This window comes from Meriones unguiculatus (assembly GCF_030254825.1).
Source record: "Meriones unguiculatus strain TT.TT164.6M chromosome X unlocalized genomic scaffold, Bangor_MerUng_6.1 ChrX_unordered_Scaffold_31, whole genome shotgun sequence".
NCBI lineage: Eukaryota > Metazoa > Chordata > Mammalia > Rodentia > Muridae > Meriones > Meriones unguiculatus.
In genome coordinates, this window is record NW_026843707.1 from 3,330,543 (window position 1) to 3,354,978 (window position 24,436).

General features: G+C 37.2%; 1 protein-coding gene across 7 annotated transcripts in view; it reads right to left on the reverse strand.

The window, feature by feature from the left end:
• The window catches only part of Dmd (dystrophin), a 2,365,055-nt gene that overhangs the window by 308,868 nt on the left and 2,031,751 nt on the right, over positions 1 to 24,436 (reverse strand). For all 7 annotated transcript variants that reach the window (XM_060376797.1, XM_060376795.1, XM_060376794.1 and 4 more), the window contains one exon: positions 16,126 to 16,204. In XM_060376797.1, the coding sequence (XP_060232780.1) occupies positions 16,126 to 16,204 (79 nt within the window). The remainder of the gene's footprint in view (positions 1 to 16,125; positions 16,205 to 24,436) is intronic.

A 24,436-nucleotide genomic window follows, 5' to 3' on the forward strand; every position in this document is an offset into this window, starting at 1 on the left:
AGAAGCTTACAGAATTGGAAAAAAATAAAATCATAAAACCATCTTTAATTCTTGAAAAAGTGAAAGAATGCCAATACATAGATGGTCAGATCTGTCAATGAGTACTAAAGTATTCTGAAGTATTTTCTTGATCACTGACATAAAGAGCTTGCCATGGTACCTACAATTATATAATTACATATATTTCATATTAGTTCAAAAAGTACAATATATGAAACTATTGAGGTTATGCTGCCCAAATTTCTCCCTTTTCTTTGCTAAGTTGCAGGAATCAGTTAAGAGTACTAGCTTATTAAAAGTAGAAGAAAAGACAAGTTAGTGTCTGTCAAAGCGTAAGGATCATATTTTACAGCTTTTGTCCTTTTCTAAATACCACTCAGATCTAAGACAAAAGAAACAACCTATTTGGCCAATGAAGAGTAGGTCATCAAGGAGAAACAGTGTAGAGAGTCCTATGTCTCTTCTGACAAAAAACAGAATCCTGGTCACATAATTTAACAAGAGGAGTGATTGTATGTATTAGTAAACATGCTGGTGGTGACAGAGGAGAAAAAGAGACAGAAATGTTGGTGAGTAAGTGCATGGTTAGTTTGTGGTCTGCCATCATTCTCCTTCTCTTTGAAATTTGTAAGGTTTAGAAATCACCCTGCTGCTATTCTAGTAACCCAGAAACCAACATTTATTAAACCAAACACTTCTAGTATGACCTTAGTATGCCTTAAAATATATTTATTCTTACATATTTTGGGGTAAGGAAAGTGTTTTATTTCTGTAGAAAACAAATGAAGAGAAAATAAATGACTTCCAAGATGTCCTGGCTCAAACATGATTTAGCTGTGGCACCTAACTTCTTGTGCAAATTCAATTGGAAAGTTTTACAAATAAAAACAACCTCTAACTCTACAATTATGTACTTAGACATTTATCTTGTAGAGAGCATCTGATATGTCTATAGAAGATCAGTCTTAATAATGGATATAATAGTAAACATTTTGAAATAATTTTAATATAAGAAAATTCAGAATTCTCTTGGTAAACTTGGCATACCTACAAAAGGAAATATTGGTCAGCTAATAAATTATTAAGTGAAAGAATAATATGTAAACAGAAGCTCTTTAATATATTAGTAAAGGGGAAAACCAAGTCATAAAAGTTTGACTGTTTTTTTGTTTTTGTTTTTTTTTTTTTATTTGTTTTTTGTTTTTTGAGGCAAGATCTAATTGTGGATTCCTGGTTTGCATGGAACTCATTATATAAACCAGGCCGCCTTGAACTCACAAATATTTGTTGGTCTCTGCCTCCAAGTGCTGATGTACTATGCTTAAAGAAAAAGTTCCTATCCGATTTAAAAGAAAAAGATGCTGGAGATATAGCTCAGTAGAAGAGCACTTGCTAGCATGCACAAGTGCTCTAGATTCTATCTCTGGATTAGAAGAAGAGAAGGAAAAGAGAAAAGAAAAAAAGAAGACCTTGAATCCAGATCTACAAATAGAAAAACTATTAACTAAATTTTTGAGAGTGTGGGATCATTGTAATTGCCTTTTCCCTGTTGACCCTTGCTGATCTCTAAATTGTCCTAGATAAATATATATATATATTACCTTTAGATTTAAAGAAGACAACATGAAGATTAAATCCATATTTAGTCTCATTGTCCCATTTTTGCAACATACTTTTAAACATTTTAGCATATTTTTACACATATAAGTGAACTTCTATGTCTATTTTGATGTTCCAAATGAATATTCAAAATTTTTCTGACTTCTAGGACTGCTCTCATTCAGCAGATAAATCAGTTTCTTTCTGAGAGTACATGGCAGAAGGCCTGACCTTTTTTGACAGTATGATGTGATACAGTTTGAAAGGTGTGAGGATGTTTCACCTAATTCATCAAAGCTCAGAGTTTATGGCTGACATTCTACCACCAGAGAGTCATCCCTTAGGCTTATGGATATTTGTCCTATTGAAATGCAATTAACCAAGAAGTATAGATTAAACTTTACCTGTCATCTGCATTAAATGAGTGTAATGTAACATGTTCTAGGAATAGGTTTTAATGGGGAAGACATGGAAATTTAAGGAAGGTATACAGAGAAAAAAGTAAGAATGAATATATATATGTTATATGAGGAGTAATTAATATTCAAAATAGTAATATTTTATTTATAGTTTAGGAGTCACTAAGGAGCGTGTAATCAAATTTATCTTAATTAAATTAAATTAAATTAACTGGCTATTGCCAAGATAATCTTCAGCCTTCATGATTTTTCTACCTGCATTACTGAAAGCTATTGTACCACTCATGGAGAAATGCTCCTTTAATTTTACACCTTTATCTTCCTTTTTCCCACCTTTTAAAAATTTATTTATATATATTTACATTTCTATTAAGTACAGTTTATTCATTTTGTATCCCAGCTGTAGCCCCCTCCCCCAAACCCTTCCAATCCCATCCTCACTCCCTCTTCTTCTCTTATGCCCCTCCCCTAGTCCAATGATAGGGGAGATCCTCCTCCACTCTCACCTGACCTTAGTCTATCAGGTCTCATTAGGACTGGCTTCATTGTCTTACTTTGTGGATTGGTAAGGCTACATTCCCTTCAGGAGGAGGTGATCAAAGAGCCAGCCCATGAATTTATATCAGAGATGGTCCCTGTTCTTATTACTGGGAACCCTCTTGGACACTGACCTGTCATGGGCTACTTCTGTGCCCAGGTTCTAGTTTATTCATTTTGTAATTCCTTGCTTAGCCCCCTACCTTGTACCCTTCCATGCCTTCCCTCCCTCCCTCTTTTCCTCCCTCCATCCCTTCCTCATCTTCTCCCATGCCCCTCCCCAAGTCCACTGATAAGGAAGGTCCTGCTCCCTTCCCTCTGACCCTAGCCTATCAAATCTCATCAGGACTGGCTGCACTCAATTCCTCTGTAGCCTGGAAGGCTGCTGCCCCAGTCAGGGGGAGGTAAATCAAAGAGCCAGCCACTGAGTTCAAATCAGAGACAGTTCCTGTTCCCATTACTAGAGAATGCACTTGGAGACTAAGCTCCCATGGGCTACATCTATGCAGTGGTTGTAGGGGTATCTAGGTTATCTCCATGCATGGTCCTTGGTTGGAGTAACAGTCTCAGAAAAAGACTCCTGTACCCAGAATTTTTTGGTTTGTTGCTCTCCTTATGGAGCTCTTGACTCCTCCAGGTCTTTCTAGCTCCCCCTCCTTTCATAAGATACCCTGAACTCTGCCCAAAGTTTGGCTGAGTCTCAGCATATCCTTATATACTTTGCTGTGTAGAGTCTTTTAATAGCAATGTGTGATATGCTCCTATCCTGTTGCGTTTTCTACATCTTCTGATGTCCATCACCTTTGCTTTTCTGCATGAAGATTGATCATCTTATCCAGGATCCTTCCCCTTCCTTAACTTCTTTAGGTGTAAAATTTTAGTATGTTTATCCTATATTATATGTCTAAAAACCAACTATAAGTGAGTATATGCCATGTGTGTCCTTCTGCTTCTGGGATACCTCACTCAGTATGATCTTTTCTAGTTGCCACCATTTGCCTGAAATTTTCATGATTTCCTTGTTTTTAATTGCTGAGTCATATTCTATTGTTTAAATGTACCACAATTTCTGTATCCATTCCTCAGCTGAGGGACATCTGGGTTGTTTCCAGATTCTAGCTATAACAAATAAAGCTGCTACGAACATGGTTGAGTAAATGTCTTTGCTGTATATTTAAGCATGTTTTGCATATATGTCTAGGAGTGCTATAGCTGGATCTTGAGGAAGAATTATTCATAATTGTCTAAGAAAGTGACAGATTGATTTCTAAAGTGGTTGTACAAGTTTACATTCCCACCAGAAATGGAGGAGGGTTTTCCTTCCTTCACATTCTCTCCAGCACGTGTTCTCACTTGAGTTTTTGATCTTAGCCATTCTGTTAGGATTAAGGTGAAATCTCAGGGTCGTTTTGATTTGCATTTCCCTGATAACTAAGGATGTTGACCATTTCTCTAAGTGTTTATTGGCCACTAGTTGTTCCTTGATTGAGAATTCTATATTTTGCTCTGTACCCTATATTTAATTGGGTTACTTGATATGTTGCTTCTGGAGTTGTTTACATATTCTGGATATTAGCCTTCTGTCAGATATAGGTTTGATGAAGGTGCTTTCTCAGTCTGTAGGCTGTTGTTTTGTTCAGACTACAGTGTACTTTGCTTTACAGAAGATTTTAAGTTTCATGAGGTCCCTTTTATTGATTGTGTATCTTAGAGCCTGTGCTGTTGGTGTTCTGGTCAGGAAGTTTTCTCCTGTGCCAATGAAGTCAGGGTTTTTGCCTCTTTTTCTTCTAAGAGGTTTAGTGTGCTTGGTTTTATGTTGGTGTCTTTGATCCACTTGGACTTTCGTTTTGTGCAGGGTGATAAATATGGATCTATTTGCATTTTTCTACATGTAGACATCTGGTTAGACCAGCACCATTTGCTGTAGATGCTGTTTTATTGCCATTGTATGGTTTTGGCTTCTTTGTCAAAAATCAAGTATCCATAGGTTTATTTCTGGGTCTTCTATTTGATTTCACTGATCCACCATTCTGTTTCAATGCCAGTACCATGCAGTTTTTATTACAATTGCTTTGTAGCACAGCTTGAGGTCAGGGATGGAGATACCTCCAGATGATCTGTTGTTGTACAGGATTGTTTTAGCAATTCTGGATTTATGTTTTTCCATATGAAATTGAGAATTGTTTTTTCAGAGCCTGCAAATAATTGTATTTTGATGGGAATTGCACTGAACTTGTGGATTGATTTTGGCAGGATAGCTGTTTTCGCTATGTTAATCCTACTGATTCATGAGCATGGGAGATCTTTCCATCTTCTGATATCTTCTTCAGTTTCTTTCTTCAGAGACCTGAAGGTTATTTCAAACAGGTCTTTCAAATGCTTGGTTAGAGTCACACCAAAGTACTTTATGTTATTAGTGGCTATTGTAAAGGGTGTTGTTTACCTAAATTCTCTCTCACCCCTTTTGTCTTTTGTGTATAGGAGGGCTTCTAATTTTTTTTTTTTTTGAGTTAAATTTGTATCCAGTCACATTACTGAAGGTGATTATCAGCTCACAGAGTTCTTTGGTTGGATTTTGGGGGTAGTTCATTTATATCATATCATCTGAAAATAGAGATACTTTGAGTTCTTACTTTCTGATTAGTATCCCCTTGATCTCCTTTTATTATCTTATTGCTCTAGCTAGGACTTCAAGGACTATGTTGCAGAGAGATGGGGAGAGTGGGCAGCTTTGCTTTGTCCCTGAGCTCACTGGGATTGATTTAAGATTCTCTCTATTTGGTTTGATGTTGGCTACATGCTTGCTGTATATTGTCTTTACTATGTTTAGGTATGTGCTTTCTATCCCTGATTTCTCCAAGACTTTAAACATTAATGGGTGTTGGATTTTGTCAAATACCTTTTCAGCATCTAAGGAGATGATCATATGGTTTTTCTCCTTCAGGTTTTTTATATGGTCATTTATATTGAGAGATTTCCTTATATTGAACCACACCGGCATTCCTGGGTTGAAGACTACTTGGTCATTATGGATGACATCTTGGATTCAGTTTGCAAGTATTTATTGAATAGTTTTGTATCAATATTCATAAAAGAAATAAGTATAAATTTTTCTTTTTTGTTGGGTCTTTGTGTGGTTTATATATCAAGCTGAATGTGGCTTTATAGATTGAGTTTGGTAATGTTTCTTCTGATTATATTTTGTGTAATAGTTTGAAGAGAATTGGAATTAGCTGTTCTTTGAAGGTTTGGTTGAATTCTGTGATGAAACCATTTGGCCCTGGACATTTTTTAGAAGGGAGACTTTTCTTGGGGAATAATAGGACTATTTAATTTATTTACCTGTTCCTGATTTAATTTTGTCAGATGGAATTTATCAAGAATATTGTCCATTTTAGTTAGATTTTCAAATTTGGTGGCATATAGGCTTTTGTAAGAAGATCTAATGATTGTTTGGATTTCCTCAGTGTCTCTTGTTATGTCTCCTTTTCATTACTGATTTTGCTGATTTGGATAGTTTCTCTCTGCCTTTTAGTTAGTTTGGCTAATGGTTTGTCTCTCTTGTTCATTTTCTCAAAGAACCAGCTCTTGGTCTCATTGATTCTTTGAACTGTTTTCTTCATTTCTAATTCTTTGATTTTGTCTCTGAGTTTGATTAATTCCAATTGTCTACTCTTTTTTGGTGTGTATTCTTCTTCTTCTTCTATTTTTCCCCCAAAGACTTTTAGGTGTGCCATTAAGTTGCTTGTATGAGATATCTCAAACTTCTTTCTGGAAGTACTTAGTGCTATGAATTTTCCTCTTAGCACTGCTTTCATTGTGTCCCATCGGTATAAAAGAGTCATGCCTTCATTTTCATTGAATTTTAGGAAGTCTCTAATTTCTTTTTTCATTTCTTTCCTGACTAATCTGTCATTGAGTAGAGAGTTGGTTAGTTCCATGTGTATGTAGGCTTTTTGTTATTTCTGTTGTTGTTGACATCTAGTTTTAGGCCACGGTGTTCTCGTAGGATACAAGGGACTATTTCATTCTTCTTGAATCTGTTGAGGCTTGATTTGTGTCCAATTATATGATCAATTTTTGAGAAGATTCCATGAGAAGCTGAAAAGTAGACTACTCATTTGAGTGTGGGTGAAAAGTTCTATAGATATCAATTAGGTCCATTTGATTTAGCACCTCTGTAAGTGTCATTATTTCCCTATTTAGCTTCTGTCTAGATGATCTGTCCCTTGAAGAGAGTGGAGTGTTGAAGTCTGTTACCTTCAAGGTACTGAGATTGATGTGTGATTTAAACTTTAATAATGTGTCATTTACAAATGCAGGTGCTCTTGTATTTGGGGCATAGATGTTCAGGATTGTGATGTTCTCCTGGTAGATTTTTTCTTTGATGAGAATGAAATGATGCTCATCTTTTTTTGATATTAGGATAGCTAATATTTTATTTGATATTAGGATAGCTAATTTATTTTATTTCATATTAGGATAGCTACCACAGCTTGTTTTTTGGGTCTATTTTATTTGATATTAGGATAGCTACCCCAGCTTGTTTTCTGGATCCGTTTGCTCTAAAAACATTTTCAGCCTTTTGCTCTGAGGTAGTGTTCATCTTTGTTAAAGTGTGTTTCTTGGATCCAGCATAATGTTGGATCCTATTTCCTCAGCCATTCTGTTAGTCTGATTCTTTTTATTGGAGAGTGGAGTCCTTTGATGTTGACAGATAATAGTGACTAATGAATGTTATTTCCTTTTATTGTGGAATTGGTGATGTTACTGTGTTTCAATGTTTGTATTCTTTGTATTCTTTAATTTTTTGTTGTGATGTTATCTATTTCCTGTGTTTTTTTGGGTGTAGTTGATTTCGTTAGATTGGAGTTTTCCTTCCTGTACCTTATGTAAGGTGGGTTCCTGTGTAGATATTGTTTAAGTTTAGTTTTCTCATAGAATATTTTGGTTTCTCCATCTATGCAGATTGAAAGCTTTGCTTGGTAGTGTGGGTTGGCATCTTTAGTCTCTTAGAGTCTGCATGACATCTGCCCAGGCCTTTTTGGCTTTCAAAGTTTCTGTTGAGATGTCTGGTGTGATTCTGTTAGGCTTGCCTGTACCTGTTGCTTGGCCTTTTTCCCTTGCTGATTTGAAAATTTTTCTTTGTTTTGTAGATTTAGTGATTTGACTATTATGTGCCAGGAGGAGTTTCTTTTCTGGTCTAGTCTATTTGGCTAGACTAGACCTCTTGTAGGCCTCTTGTATGTTTATGGGCATCTTCTTCTTAAGATGGGGGAAATTTTCTTCTATGATTTTCTCGAAAGTATTTTCTGGGCATTGAAACTTGGAATCTTCTTTTTCATTTATTTCTATTATTCTTAGGTTTCGTCTTTTCATGGTGCCCTTGTTTTCTTGGATGTTTTGTATTTGTAACTTTTCCAATTTTACTTTTTGTTTGAGAGATGTATCAATTTCTGCAACTGTATCTTCAGTGCCTGAGATTCTTTCTTCCATCTCTTGTACTGTGTTAGTGATGCTTATGTTTGTGGTTCTTGATCTCTTCTCTAAGTTTTACAACAGGGTTTTCTCTGTTTGTGTTTTCCTTATTGATTCTAATTCTGTTTTCATGTTTTGCACCATTTCCTTCATTTGTTTGTTTGAATGTGGATTCCTGTTTTGCTATGATGGCCTCTATTGTTTTTGTTCATTTCCTCTTTATGTACCTTGAATAAATGCATAATTATAGATTTAATATCATTTTCCTGTGTTTCAGTTGAAATAGAATATCTGTTGATTATTGGAGATTCTGGGAAAGCCATGATATCCTGGTTTTTGTTTCTTGTATTCTTATGGCAGTCTCTGGCCATCTGGTTGTCTGTAGCTTTGACTGATTTTTCCTGGTGCCTATACTCGCAAACTGGATCCACCTTTCTGTGGATTTTTTAGTAGTCTTCCCTGAATGCACTGTCTCTCCAGCTCACTGTTTGTGACTCAGGTAGATGTGGCATAGGTGGAAAGAGTCTATAGCTGCTCCAGTATCCATTGCACCATTTCCTTCATCTGTTTGAATGTGGATTCCTGTCATTCCATGGTGGCCTCTATTTTTTTGTTTGTTTGTTTCCTCTCTTTATGCCATTAATCGTGCCTTCCTTATGCCTCTACATGTAACTCTATTTGTTTGACTGTATTTGCCTGTGTTTCTTTGAGCTCTATGTTCATTTTGTATAATTATATCTCTTCAAAATCATTTTCCTGTGTTTCTGATGAATTAAAATATCAATTTATTTTGGGGGTTGCTGGTTAAGCCATGATGTCTTGATTTTTGTTGGGTGTGTTCCTTCTCTGACCTCTAGCAATCTGCTTTTCCGTAAACTGTGCTCTTTGTTCCTGGAGTCTGTACTTCAGACTCTCCATCTGATTTTGGTGTCTGGAGTATTTTTCAGGAAGATGTGAGAGCCCCATTGTTTTGAGAGTGGATGTTGCTGTTCAACTGTAGCTAAGGTAGGAATGTTGCAGGCATATGTGCAACATATGTGCAAGTGTGGGAGTATGTGTGCCAGTGAGCCTTGAAGTAGAGTGTTCTAGAGCTTGCAGATGCCTGAAGGGTAGGGCTTCATCGTGGCATTTGGGTTGGAGGTGCTGGTGCTGTAGTTGTTCTAGGGCACAATGCCTTGTGGCCCTGAGTACCTCAGTGGCCTATAGGCCTGTTGTATTGTCCTCCTGGTTTTCAGATCTGTGTGGGCTACAGGAATTGTTGGCCTGGACTGCACTGGGAAACCCACAGAGCAGGGGCTTTAATGTTGAGAATGATGTCCTAAGGATCCCTATGTTGCCCACAGTAGTGGTGTGGGTTGGATGGATCAGATAACTGGCAGCTAGCATATAGGGCCCCTGATCTGGAGCTCTGCAAGCACTTTCTTAAAGGTGCATTGAATTGCTTTCAGGCTTTATTAGGAAGCACAAGGGATCCTCCTCTTCTCTACTCTCAGATTTGGGCCCACAGGGACAAATGAGTGTGCAGGAGATCCATCAGCTCAGTGGTGTCCACTGTTTGTCTGCTGGGCAAGGGATGCCTCTGTAGCCTCAGTCACAGTGCACATGGAGGATCCTGCTTGTACTAGCCACTGTCCTGCCTCATCAGGATCTCTGGGAGGCTCACCTGTGCTGATCCAGTCTCTGAGTGAACAGAGGTTTTCTGCGTTGACTAGCTGCCCTCCTGCCACAGCCTCAACCCCCTAACCCTTGGAAGGACCAACAGTGTATTTTTCAGTCACTGAACACAGGCTTGTGCTTAGGGGCAATCACTGCTGACTCATCCAAGGTTTCTTAGTGATTAGGGCAGAGGCCACTGCCTGCTGCCTTGCCGAGGAGAGATATCCATGCTTAAGGAAAGGAGAAATGAAGGGGGTTGAATATTCATCACTCTCATTCTCTAGAGATGTCCACTGGTGACCTGGATCCAAACTGTCCCAGCTCCCAGGTTTTCCCTTCTCATCCAGGAAGCCTCAATGGTGATGTTTTGGATTCAGCTCTCACTCCACTCACCAACTGCAGAATTTCAGATCCTGTGAGCCTCAGATAAGGTGTATGCTGGTCGCCTCCTTCTTGGAAACCTCCCTTGGTCTTTTAGTCTAGTGTGGTATTAAAAGATTATTTAAGCAAATGTCCTTTTAGTATACTTGAGCATCTTTTGGATATATTCTCCGGAGTCTCAAGGCTGGATCTTGAGGTAGGACTATTCCTAATTGTCTGAGAAAGCACAAGATTGATTTCCAAAGTGCTTGTACAAGTTTACATTCCCACCAGCAATGGAGGAGGGTTCTCCTTCTTCCACATCCTCTCTATCATGGGTTCTTACTTGAGTTTTTGATCTTAGGCATTCTGATGCGTGTATGGTGAAATCTCAGGGTCATTTTGATTTGCATTTCCCTGATAGCTAAGAATGGTGAGCATTTCTTTAAGTGTTTCTTTGCCTTTTGATATTCCTCTATTGAGAATTCTATGTTTAGCTCTGTGCCCCATTTTATAATTGGATTGCTTGATATGGTGCTGTTTAACTTCTAGAGTTCTTTATATATTCTGGATATTATCCCTCCATCAGATATAGGGTTGGTGAAGATCCATTCCATAGGGTTGGTTGTCATTTTGTTCTAATTACAGTGTCCTTTGCTTTACAGAAGCTTTTCATTTTCACGAGGTCCTATTTATTGATTGTTGATCTTATGTCTGTGTTTTTGGTATTTTCTTCAGGAAGTTGTCTCATGTACCAATGAGTTCAAGGCTCTTCCCCACTTTTTGTTCTAATATGTTTAATGTGTCTGGTTTTATACTGAGGTCTTGGGTCCACTTGGACTTTCATTTTGTGCAGGGTGATAAATATGCATCTATTTGCATTTTCTACAAGTAGATATCCAGAACATTTGCTCAACCATGGTTGTAGCAGCTTTATTTGTAATAGCCAGAAGCTGGAAACAACCCAGATGTCCCTCAGTTGAGGAATAGATACAGAAATTGTGGTGCATTTACACAACGGAATACTACTCAGCAATTAAAAGCAAGGAAATCATGAAATTTGCAGGCAAATGGTGGAAACTTGCAAAGATCATACTGAGTGAGTTATCCCAGAAGCAGAAAGACACACATGGTATATACTCAGTTATAGGTGGATATTAGATATATAATATAGGATAATTATACTAAAATCTGTACACTGAAAGAAGGTAAGCGATAAGGAAGACCCTGGGTAAGATACTCAGTCTTCATTCAGAAAGGCAAAGGAGATGGATATCAGAAGAGGTAGAAAACAGGAAACAGGACAGGAGCTTACCATAGAGAGACTCTGAAAGACTCTACCCGTCAGGGTATCAAAGCAGATGCTTAGATTCATACCCAAACTTTGGGCAGAGTGCAGGAAATCTTATGAAAGAAGGTGGAGATAAAAATATCTGGAGGGTCAGGAGCTCCACAAGGAGAGTAACAGAACCAAATAATCTGGGCAAAGGAGTCTTTTCTGAGAGAGTTACTCCAACCAAGGACCATGCATGGAGATAACCTAGAACCCCTGCACAGATGTAGCCCATGGCAGCTCAGCGTCCAATAGGGTTCCATAGTAATGGGAACAGGGACCATCTCTGACATGAACATAGGGGTTGGCTCTTTGATCATCTCTCCCTGAAGGGGGAGCAGCTATACCAAGCCACAGAGGAAGACTTGGAGCCAGTGCTGATGAGACCTGACAGACTAGGGTGAGATTGAAGGGAAGAGGACCTCCACTATCAGTCGACTGGGGGCGGGGCATATGAGAAGAAGAGAGAGGGAAGGTGGGGTTAGGAGGGGATGAAGGAGGGGGCTACAGCTTGGATACAAAATGAGTAAACTGTAATTAATTAGACAAATAAATAACTAAATTAAAAAGATAAAAAGGTTGTTTAAATAACTAGGCTTAGAATAAGTCAAGAAAATATGAGAGTTTCTTACTTAACACAGTATTGATGAACTAAAAATACAGGACTAACATCTCAGAATTTTTGTTGTCAAAGAAAATGACCAATTGGAAACTCACGACAAAACATCTACTCAAATACTGTACAATATTCATAAGCATGGATCTTTTCATTAACCAACTGAGAATAGAAAAGACAGGGAAGACAAAAAATAATAATAATAAAAGAATCGATCAGGACTAATGGTTTGGTTCCATGGAGAAAATGTTTGCTGTGCAAGTATAAGGACCTGACAGCAGATTTTTATCACCTACTTAACAAGTGGGAAGAGTGGTTTCTCTGCAACCTCAGCGGTATAGGTATAGAGGTAGAGACAGTGAGATTTACAGAACTAGGCAATGTGTCACTCTAGCTGAACTGGATTGGTAGCTTAAGTATCAGGTAGAAATCCTATGTCAAAAAATAAACTACCTCCCACTAAGGGGGTAGCAGCCTTTCCATGTCACTGAGGAGGACAATTCAGTCAGTCCGGATGAGATCTGATAAGCAAGGGTCAGATGGAAGGGGAGGACGACCTCAACTATCAGTGGACTTGGAGAGGGCCATGGAAGGAGATGAGGAAGGAAAGGTGGGATTGGGAGGGACTGAAAGAGGGAGCTACAGCTAAGATACAAAGTTAATAAACTGTAATTAATAAAAAATAAATTAATTAAAAATAGAGAACAAAATAGAAAGCTATCAATATCAGTTTCCACGTGCATAACTTTATGCACAGGTGTACAGACCCACATTAAGAAGTACGGAACACATACACACACACACACACACACACACACACACACACACACACACACTGGTTGCTTGAAGGGAAACCCTGCAGAGTTCCTTTTTTCTTATACAGAAATTAAGTAAAGCTGTTGAATAGTGGCTAAAAACAGACTGTAACCATCTTCTTGAGTTTGATTCTGGCTTGCATATACACTAGCTATGTAAGCGGAGATTTCTTAACTTCCTTATCAATAAAATGAGAATAATTTTCCTATCAATAAAATGAGTATAATACTGGAAATACCTCATAGACTTGCTGGAAGAATCAAATCAATTAGAATTTGTAAAATTGCATATCACACAATAACTGCATTTAAGTGATATTAAAACCACATACCTAATCATACATGACCAAAAAATAATAGCAAATGTTAAGAGATATTAATTCTAAGGAGTAGAACTGTGACTTCTAAGTACTCCAAATATATATATATATATATATATGTTATATATATATTTATATGGTGTTATTTATATAACACATTATACATTTCTCCAATATACATTATTAAAACTCTCAGCAAGCTAAAGCTGTCTCTATTAGTATTAATTAAAACCACATAAATTTATTACTTATATGTAAATAATGCAATTGATTATAAAATTCAATAAACAAATTATAAAAGCAGGTAAATAAAAGGAAAAATAAACATAACAGATAAATAGAAGCAGCATAATTATGGAAAGAGAACAACTGGAGATGAAAGTATGTAAAGTCTTTTGTTAAGAACATTAGCTGGGTATGGTAGCACAAGTCCATAATTCCAGGACTTGAGAAACTGAGCCAAAAGAATAGTCAGTTTGGGGCTAGACAAATGGTTCAGTGGTTAAGATTTCTGGTTGAAAAACAGTTAATCCAATTAAAAAATGGGGTACAGAGCTAAACAGAGAATTTTCAATAGAGGAATTTCGAATGGCAGAGAAACACTTAAAGAAATGTTCAACTTCCTTAGTTATCAGAGAAATGGAAATCAAAATGACCCTGAGATTTCACATTATACCCATCAGAATGGCTAAGATCAAAAACTCAAGTGACAACACATGCTAGAGAGGATGTGGAGAAAGGCGAACCCGACTTCACTGCTGTCGGGAATGTAAACTTGTAAAGCCACTTTGGAAATCAATCTGGCACTTTCTCTGACAATTAGGAATAGCAGTTCCTCAAGATCCAGCTATATCACTCCTAGGCATATATCCAAATTATGCTCAAGTACACAACAAGGACATTTGCTCAACCATGTTTGTAGCAGCTTTATTTATAATAGCCAGAAGCTGGAAAAAACCTAGATGTCACTCAATAGAGGAATAGATACAGAAATTTTGGTACATCTATACAATGACATATTACTCAGCAATTAAAAACAAGGAAATCATGAAATTTGCAGGCAAATGGTGGGAACTGGAAAAGATCATCCTGAGTGAGGTATTCTAGAAGCAGAAAGACACACATGGTATATACTCACTCATAAGTGGATATTAGATATATAATATAGGAGAAACATACTAAAATCTATACACCTAAAAAAACTAATCAAGAAGGAGGACTCAGACATGCCCGAGGTCCCGCCTCTGAGAAAAAGGTATCAGACGGGTCTGATGCTCTTTGGGTGGATGACACCTAAATGAACATCGGTACAAAGTCCCAATTTATTTCTAATATCAGAGATCAGACCTCTACTCTTGCCTGATGCGTCTAAAACAAAAAGGGGGAACTGTAGAGAGCTGCGTAATGCTGCGCCTTAAAGATGGAGCTGGTTTCCGCCTTCCACCTTCCCGATGGTGAGTGCTCTCTGTCACAAACAACTCCACATTTGGCTAAGGCTGAGGATCTGGCTTGCTTCCATGTATGTGGACCTATCTGCATTGCCCACGTGGCACGCTGGGGTTGGCTACCCAGAGGCTATTTAAGCTGTGGGCTGGCTTTCCCCAGGGTCAGATGATTGTTCAAGGTTCCTGAATAAACTGCATTGAAAAAAAAAAAAAAAGAAGGAGGACTCTGGCTAAGTTGCTCAATCCCCATTCAAAAAGGTGAAGAGGTCGGACATCAGAAGAGGGAGAAAACAGGGAACAGTACAGGAGTCTGCCACAGAGGGCCTTTGACAAGCTCTACACTGCAGGGTATCAGAGCAGATGCTGAGACTTCTAGCCAAACACTGGTCAGAGTGCAGGGAATCTTATGAAAGAAGGGGGAGAAAGTAAGACCTGGAGAGAACAGGAGCTCCACAAGGAGAGTAACAAAACCAAAAAATTTGGGCACAGAGGTTTTTTCTGAGACTGATAATCCAACCAAGGACCATTTACAGAGAAAACCTAGAACCCTTACACAGATGTAGCCCATGGCAGTTCAGTGTTCATGTGGGCTCCATAGTAATGAGAACAGGGACTGTCTCTAATATGAACTGATTGGCCTGCTCTTTGATCACCTCCCCCTGAGTGGGGAGCAGCCTTACCAGGCCACAGAGGAAGACAGTGCAGCCATTCCTGATGAGACCTGATAGACTAAGATCAGAAGGAAGGAGAGGAGGACCTCTTCTATCAGTGGACTTGGGGAGGGACATGGGTAGAGAAGGGGGAATGATGGTGGGATTGGAAGGAGAGGAGGGAGCTACAAGAGGGATACAAACTGAATTAAAAAGAGAGAAAAAATTAAAATTAATTACTTTAAAAAAAAGAGTTCTGGATGCTTGTCCAGAGAATCAGGTTTTAATTTCCAGCACCCACATGGTAACTAACAACCATCTATAACTCCAATTGCAGGGACTCCAACAACCTATTCTAGCTTCTTTGGACACTGAATGCATGTGGTGCACACACATACATGTAGGCAAAATATTTTTACACAGAAAAGTAAAAGAATAGTGAGTTTGAAGTCAATATAGGTACATAGTGAGAGTCTCATAAAAACAAAGGCTAGGAATTTAGCTCAGTGGAACAACAGTTGCTTAACATTAACAAGGCCCTGAATTTCATCTCTAGCTTAGAAAATAATGAGACTCAAAATATCATATATTGAATGATGATACATGATGATATATTGATCAGCTTTATGACATTAGAGCTATATTTCATTCCAAAATATATTTCATCCTTGTACATAGGCCTAGTTAGATCATTTTTCCAGTTGTCAGCTAAAACACAATTGTATCTTGCAATATGTTTTCCAGTACATACTTCAATAATAGGCAATGATAGTCAAAATATTATTTTGGAATGAAATATAGCTCTAATGTCTCTGAGAGAGATAGTGGTTAATTCCTAATATTTAGCTACTAAGATACAATGAAGAGGTTAAGTAGGGAAGAATGAAAATGACTTACTGGAAAGGAAGTGCTGGGATACTGGGCCAAAGTCCCTGTGGGCTTCATGCAGCTGCCTCACACGATCCTCCACAGCCACCTGAGAGGAAGGGAAATGACGTGTTTTCATCACTTTTAATGAGGAACAATTAAAACACTGTTTCCTTTATGGTAATTTTTTGGGGGGTCTCTAAGTCTAAGAACAGCCAAGCAACAATTTGTAACTCAGATTTCAGTAAGTCCTAACTAAAAATGGTCTCCAAGACTCATTTTTACCAAACCAAACCAAAGGTCAAACGCAAAGAATTTGCTCAACATAGACAGTTTTAAAACGATACTTTTTATACTCCCTTCATTGGAAACAACCAATAAAGTGCATCATCTAATTTATTTTACAAAAGCTGGGATAATTGACACATTATACTCAGTACTGATAGGAGCTTGTAGATATATACTTGGCTTTGAGTCTTAGTTGTTAATTTTTGACTAATGATTCTTCTTAAATTGATTTTTAACAAATTACTACTAGTTCTCAAGTTATAATTTATTCTTAAAAATAACTGCAAAAGGCTAATGATAATTATTAGTCAAGCATTGTTGTCACACACCTGGTATCATAGAACCTGAGACATTGACACAGGAATATAATGAATTAAAGCTATCTAGAACTATGTAGTGTGACCCAGTCTCGTCTCAACAACAACAAAAGCAAAATTTAAAAAGTAAGATAAAAAAGGATGAGTTGGGGGAATAGTACAGTCAGTAAAGTACCTGAGTCACAAGCAAAAAAAATCAAAACAACAGCAACAAAAATTAAGTTTGACTATTTCTAGAACCTAAGCCAGTGATTCCCAACTTTCCTAATGCTGTGACTCTTTAATAAAGTTTTGTATGTTGTGATGACCCCAACCATAAAATCATTTTGTTGCTATTTCATAATTGTAATTTTGCTACTGTTATGAATCATAATGTAAATATCTGATATGCAAGATATCTGATATGGACTTCCGTGAAAAGGTCATTTGACCCACAAACGTGTTGTGACCCACAGGTTGAGAAGCACTGACCTAAGTAAAAGTACAGGCTGTGGAGGCACACTCTTATAATACCAGTGCAGGGGAGGAGACAGGAAGATCTTTATGGTTTTTCCAGGCCAGTGTGAAGCCCTGTTCCCCAAAAGGTGGATGGTGCTCCTAATGATGACACCTAAGGTTGGTTCAGGTTCACGTATGTGCACAGATACTTATGCACACATCCATATAAACATATACAAGCATACATGAAAAAGTAGAGACAAGGCTTAAATTTGTGGTAACATAGGGCGGGTAAATGACATGAAAAAAATTTTCAGGGTTCAATTTTGAGTGCATTTAGAAATTAATAAGTAATATGCTCCTGGTAGCACAAAATAAGTCTTGTCATTCTCTTTTCCTCTTAGGTTTATCTATAATACATTTACACAATATCCTGCTTAAACTTACAAAATTCCACTTTGTCATCTGGCATTTCACCAACTCAGTATTAGTGGTGGCTTCAGACATACTCCTCGTAACTCTGGGTGTTAGTTTGGTTGTCAACATGATAAACAAGAAAATGTTCAAAGCTTGCCCACTGGCATCAGAATTGAGGTTCGGATGCTGTGGAGAGTCATCTAGAAACTAAGCACTTCCCAATCGCATTAAGAACTCTAAACTAATGTCAACTCTGACTTTCCAATATCAGTGAAATACCTAATGTAGATCTAGAATTTTTATTTTCACTTTCTCTTGCCTTGTCTGTTTGGTTGTGATTCACCAAGCAGGGTCTCAAAAGAATGCAGGATTTCCTTCACAGTTATACACAGAAAAGCACTAGAAACATTTCAGATTTGTTTGCTCAGACTTAGAACTTCTCTCTGTCAGCCCTACTCAGTCTGCTGAGTCTACAAAAATGGCAGCTGTCCTTCCACATTCTATATTTCTAAGGGGGTTTTATGCTGTCATTGTTTCTTTACAGAATAATCTAATCATCTTCTCTTCCACTGCTAGTATGCTAGGGCTTATATGTTTAGTTTTATTATTTCCCAGATGAGAATTAATTGCTTCCTCAGCATGCTAGTATTACATGGTTTCTACATGAGGCAATTGTAGAGTACCATCCAGTAATTATAAGGAAGTGAGTGTCCCCTAAAATAGAACACAAACCCCTTGGTGATAAGGGTTCCTCTTTGCACATGTGCATCTCTACTCCTCCCTTTATGTGACTCTCTGAAACCTGTTCAGAGTATGTGATAACAAAGATTTGTTTAATGACTATTTGACAAAATAAATGGGTACTGTATCTGAATGTGTGCCTTTGAGAGTGAATGAGCAAAAGAAAGGGGGAGCAGCAAGAAGTAGAGAGAACAAATAAGAATATCCACCAGTGATAATTGTATAGCTATGATAATCAGTTTTTTTTGTGTGTGTGTAAATTTCAGTTCCCCAAAAAACATTATTTCTGAGTATATCTGTGAGGGAATTTTTAAACTATTTAAAAAATGAAATTGGTATAGAAATTTGTGGTTTCAGCAAAGTAGATTCCTTTCTACAAGGAGGGTGTGATTTATGCAAATCAGGAGAAGGTCTGAAACAGTAGCTTTTTTTTTCCTGTCCAGTTCACCTACTTCAATTGGAACATTGACTTTTTTTTGTATTTTGAAAAGGAAACAATTTATTTTTTTTACGTTAGCTTATGTATTTAAAGTAAATGAAATGTAAGTGAAAAGTCTCAGTAGATATTCTTGAAGCCTTACAAAGTCATTCAAATTTTTTCCTAAAAGAAGCCAAGAATATTCTGATAAACTAAAATAATAAAGATGTGTCTATTTGGAACATTGACTCTTGATGAAACTGAGATTTACTATTTTGCCTATGGACTTAGATGGACTTGTTTTCACCAACTGTTCTCGGTCTTTAGCATGGTGACACAAGTTCACAGACCTTGTTAGCCTTCATAGTATTATCTATCTATCTATCTATCTATCTATCTATCTATCTATCTATCATTAATTTACCTACCATCTATCATATATCTATCTATCCCTCCTGCAAGGGTCCTAGAGAATATTGACTAGTACAATATTTCTGTAATTTTGTGCTATTATTGTTAATAACTGGAGAGGAATAAGATATAATAAGCAGGGTATCATATACAATACAAAATGGCCAACAGTTTTTAATGATATATATATATATATGTATGAATTGAAATTTAATCTTCACAATAACTCTATAACAAGTAATAGTTCCTCTTAATTTCATTAATGTAGAAACTAAGGCATGACAGATTTAAAAAGAAACCTGCTTGGCCCAGGAAAGCTGGTGCATATCTTTAACCTTTGAACTCAAAAAGCTAAAATAGATGTACTGCAAGCTCATAGTCAACCTAGACTACATAAAAATTTTGAAGGTAGCCTAGGTTACAAAAAAAGAACCTGTCAAAGCAAAACAAACACAATACCCAACAAACAAATTACTACTGAAGCTTAATAAGTTGGCGACTTTGCAGTGAGAATATTAAAACTTGTTCATTCTGGATATTGTTCCTAGTACCCTTGTAGAAGATTGAAATAGAACATAGTAAATATTTTGAAAGTAGTCAGGTTTAAAATTTCTTCTTGTGTGTGTGTGTGTGTGTGTGTGTGTGTGTGTGTGTTTGAGTGCTGTGCTGTGAATTGAGTCTAGTTTCCTGAACACACTAAGTGTGTTATCATTAAGATATATCACTACCTATACATGAGTTCATGTTTCAATCAAGCAATTTATCTTACGGAGACCAATGTTTAGTCAACAATTAATTTTATGATCCAATATGAGGCCTTTTCTTAGTTTTTTAAAACATGATATCATAAGCTTACAGAGAAACGTAATGGAAGAACATATATAAATACATGTTTGATAGATACATAATTATTTCTAAATTTATAATGCATCATTTCATGAACAAATAAATCAGGAGATGAATATGAACATTAGGAAGTAGAAGACTGAACAATGCTCAGAGATTTTTTTTCTTCATACTGTTAACAAACTCCTCAAGAGAAACTGGGGATGTATGATGAGTGTATGACAGGCCAAGTCCTTTAGTGACAATGGTGGTCATTTCTTAGAGATCTCAGAGCTATAGCACCTGAGACAACTACAGTACCTATGTCTCTAAAAGTTATGGCTAAAAGCTTGTCATACAAGAACAGCAATGGTAATTTCTAGTATACACCCAGTATTGTCAAGAATTGAAAATAAGATCAAAGTGAAATTTTTTACCTATGACTCAAACTTAATGGAAACACACAAGGAGTCGCAAATTAAAAATGTATCATGTACTGGAATGAAATATTCAGCAAAGTCTTAAAATACCTAAGAATTAAGCATATTTATTTTTATTTAAAAATTGTTACAGGAAGAAAGGTTTTGTGTAGATTGACTGCAAATTGACTAAAGAAAGAAATGATTGTGAGAAAGATAAATTTGAGGGAAATCAAGGTTTTTATAAACTATAGTTCTTTACCAACAAATTACTTTATTCTATGTGCAATTATTCATAAAAACAAATTAGCTAAGCTTTTGAAACAATAGCTCAAATGCATTAGACTTTTTGAACTGTCTGTGTTTTTTTAATCCCCCCCCCCCACACACATGCACACAGATGTCTGTGTGTATGCGCCAGAAATCAGAAACAGAAACAGAAACTAGACACCAGTACTTTGCATTCTGGCAATTTCAACTATTCTTTCTGTTATTTGTTCATTTTATGTGTACTTGTTAGTATTAAAAATATGTAGTGTATTAAATGAAAGCTGTATTCTCTGCTCTTTCAAAGCTTAGCTGATGGGGAAGTGAGACATGGTGATAAGCTTTCTTTTGAGACACTGAGTCTGTAGTGACCAGTTAGAGACTTTCTCAATTGACTGGACTAGGTACAATATGTGTAGCAATCAGCTCGACTTTGAACAGAATATCAAAGAAGGTACGTAGAGCTGGGATTTTTGTCTGGATTGAACCTCCTCAAGACTTGTGTGTGCTGTAGTCTCTGTGAGTTCATATCTGCAGCTCTCCTGATGTTGGTTCTTTGGAGTCAGCTACCACCTCTGGCTATCATAGTCATTCTGTCTCCTCTTCTATATAGATACCTAGTTCTTGAAGTGAGACATTTGTACTTTTACAAATTACAAAGGGAACTGGTAAAAGGGAAAGAATATGATCAAAATATACCCTATAAAAAGATTTTTAAATTTTGTAAAGAAGATACACAGGCATAATTAAAAAGAAGGTGATAACATCCAACTGAGCATTATCAAGTTTTGGAACTTATTTTATTTTTGTTTGCAGAGCTTAGGGTAGATTTCAAAGCTTCACGCTTAGCTGGTGCACACCCATCGTGCCACTCTATAGCACGAACTTAATTTTTAACGTACTGTATGTTGATTTCAAATCTGGGAGACTGGAAATAAAGCTATTAGAAAAGGAGGCAGTGGTAATATGTGTGCAAGAATTAATTTGAAATGTGAGAAACTTTAACTCACAAGAACAATTGGTTTAAGTCATCAAAGGAATGGAAAAGAAAGGATGAAAAACTAAAATGAAGTAAAAATGAACTTCTGAAGGTGAGTTGAGCAGAAAGGCTTAAAGGAGTTTAAATAAAATTATTTAAAGACCAGAGGAATAGAATTTCATCTGGATTAACAGTGAAAAAGGCCATCCTACCAAAAGCAATCTACATATTAAATGCAATTCCCATTGAAATAACAAAACAATTCTTTATAGAACTTTAAAGAACAATTATCAATTTCATATGGAAAAACTAAAACCACAGAATTGCTAAAACAATTCTGTATAATAGCAGATTGTCTGAAGGTATCTCCATCCCTGATCTCAAGAGCAACAGTAATAAAAACTGCATGGTACTAGCATGGAAACAGGCTGGTGGATCAATGGAATCAAAGACCCCCAAATAAACCCACATACCTATGGATAACTGATTTTTTTTTACAAAGCAGCCAAAACCATACAATGGAAAAAGATAGCATATTCAACAAATGGCTCTGGTCTAACTGGATGTCTACATGTAGAAAAATGCAAACAAATCTACATTTATCACCTTACAAGAAACTAAAGAAGTGAATCAAAGACCTCAACTTAAAACCAGACATACTAAATCTGTTAGAAGAAAAACTGGGGAAGAGCCTTGACCTCATTGGCACAGGAGATAACTTCCTGAACAGAACACCAACTGCACAGGTTCTACAAACAACAATCAATAAATGGGGCCTCATGAAACTGAAAAGCTTCTATAAAGCAAAGGACAGTGTTATCAGAACAAAAGGACAGCCTAGAGAAAGGATCTTCATCAACCCTGTATCTGACAGAGGTCTTATATCCAGAATATATAAAGAACTCAAGAAGTTAAACAGCAATAAATCAAGTAATCCAATTAAAAAATAGGGTACAGAGCCAAACAGAGAATTCTAAATGAAGGAATATTGAATGGCAGAGAAACATTTCAAGAAATGTTCAACATCCTTAGCCATCAGGAAAATGAAAATCAAAACAACCCTAAGATTTCACTTTACACCCATCAGAATGGCTAAGATAAAAAACTCAAGTGACAATACATGCTGGAGAGGATGTGGAGAAAGGGGAACCATCCTCCATTGCTGCTGGGAATGTAACCTTGTACAACCACTCTGGAAAGCAATCTGATGTTTTCTCAGAAAATTAGGAATAGTGTTACCTCAAGATGCAGACATACCACTCCTAGGCATATATCCAAAATATGCTCAACTATTAGACAAGGCATTTTCTCAACCATGTTCATAGCAGCTCTATTTGTAATGGCCAGAAACTGGAAACAACCTAGATGTCCCTCAGCAGAGGAATGCATAAAGAAATTGTGGTACATTTACACAATGGAATATTACTCAGCAATGAAAAACAAGGAAATCATGAAATTTCTAGGCAATTGGTGGGAACTAGAAAAGATCATCCTGAGTGAGAAATCCAAGAAGCATAAAGACACACATGGGTATATACTCACTCATAGGTGGATGTTAGACATATAATATAGGATAAACATACTAAAATCTGTACACCTATAGAAGCTAATCAAGAAGGAGGACTCTGGGGAAGATGCTCAATCCCCAATCAGAAAGGCAAAGAGGATAGACATCAAAAGAGGGAGAAAACAGGGAACAGGACAGGAGCCTACAACAGAGGGCCTCTGAAAGACTCTACCCTGCAGGGTATCAAAGCAGATGCTGAGATTCATAGCCAAGCTTTGGGCAGAGTGCAGGGAATCCTATGAAAGAGGAGGGATATAGAAAAAGCTGGAGGAGACAGGAGTTCCACAAGGAGAACAACAGAACCAAAAAATCTGGGCACAGGGGTGTTTTCAGAGACTGATACTTCAGCCAAGGACCATGCATGGAGATAACCTAGAACTCCTGCACAGATGTAGTTCATAGTAGCTCAGTGTCCAAATGGGTTCCCTAGAAATGGGAATAGAGACTGTCTCTGAAAGTGGCCTGCTATTTGATCACCTCCCCCTTGGGGGGTGCACACTTACAGCCTACAAAGGAAGAGAATGCAGCCACTCCTGATGAGACCTGATAGACTAAGATCAGATGGAAAGAAAGGAGGCCCTCCCCTATCAGTGGATTTGTGGAGGGGCATGGGAGGAGAAGGGGCAGGGAGGGTGGGTTTGGGAGGGGAAGTAGGAGGGAGCCACAGGTGGGATGAATAATTTGCAAAAATTATTTGCAAAAATTGAATAAACTGTAATAAATGATAATGATAAAAAAATCTAAAAATATATCCTCTGAATTCATAGGTCATGGCCCTTGCTTCCTTTTTACAAAAGTAATATAAGTAGAATATTTTTCTTGAAGCATGAGTCCTGCTTCTACTATCTAATCATAGACCATGAAAGCTTAGAACTGGAAGAAACCTTACCTATTGACACACAAGGGGCTATTCTTTAGAACTATCCCAGATGGTCAAAATTGCCATCTGTTCTGTAAGTACTCATAATCTAGTTTGCAGCAATTTTTCACTAAATACATGCCAGGAGAGAGTTAAGAAAAAAGTATTTTCTTTTTTAGTATAATTTTTCATTTATTATAATTTATTCATTTTATATCCTAGCTGTAGCCCTACCCTCATCCCCTCCCATGCCCTCCATCCCTCTCAGTCTTGCCCTCCCTCCCTCATCTACTTCCATGCCCCTTCCCTAGTCCAGTGATAGTGTAGGACCTCCTCACCTTCCATCTGACCCTAGACTATCAGGTTTCATCAGTAGTGTGTCTTTCATAGTCTCC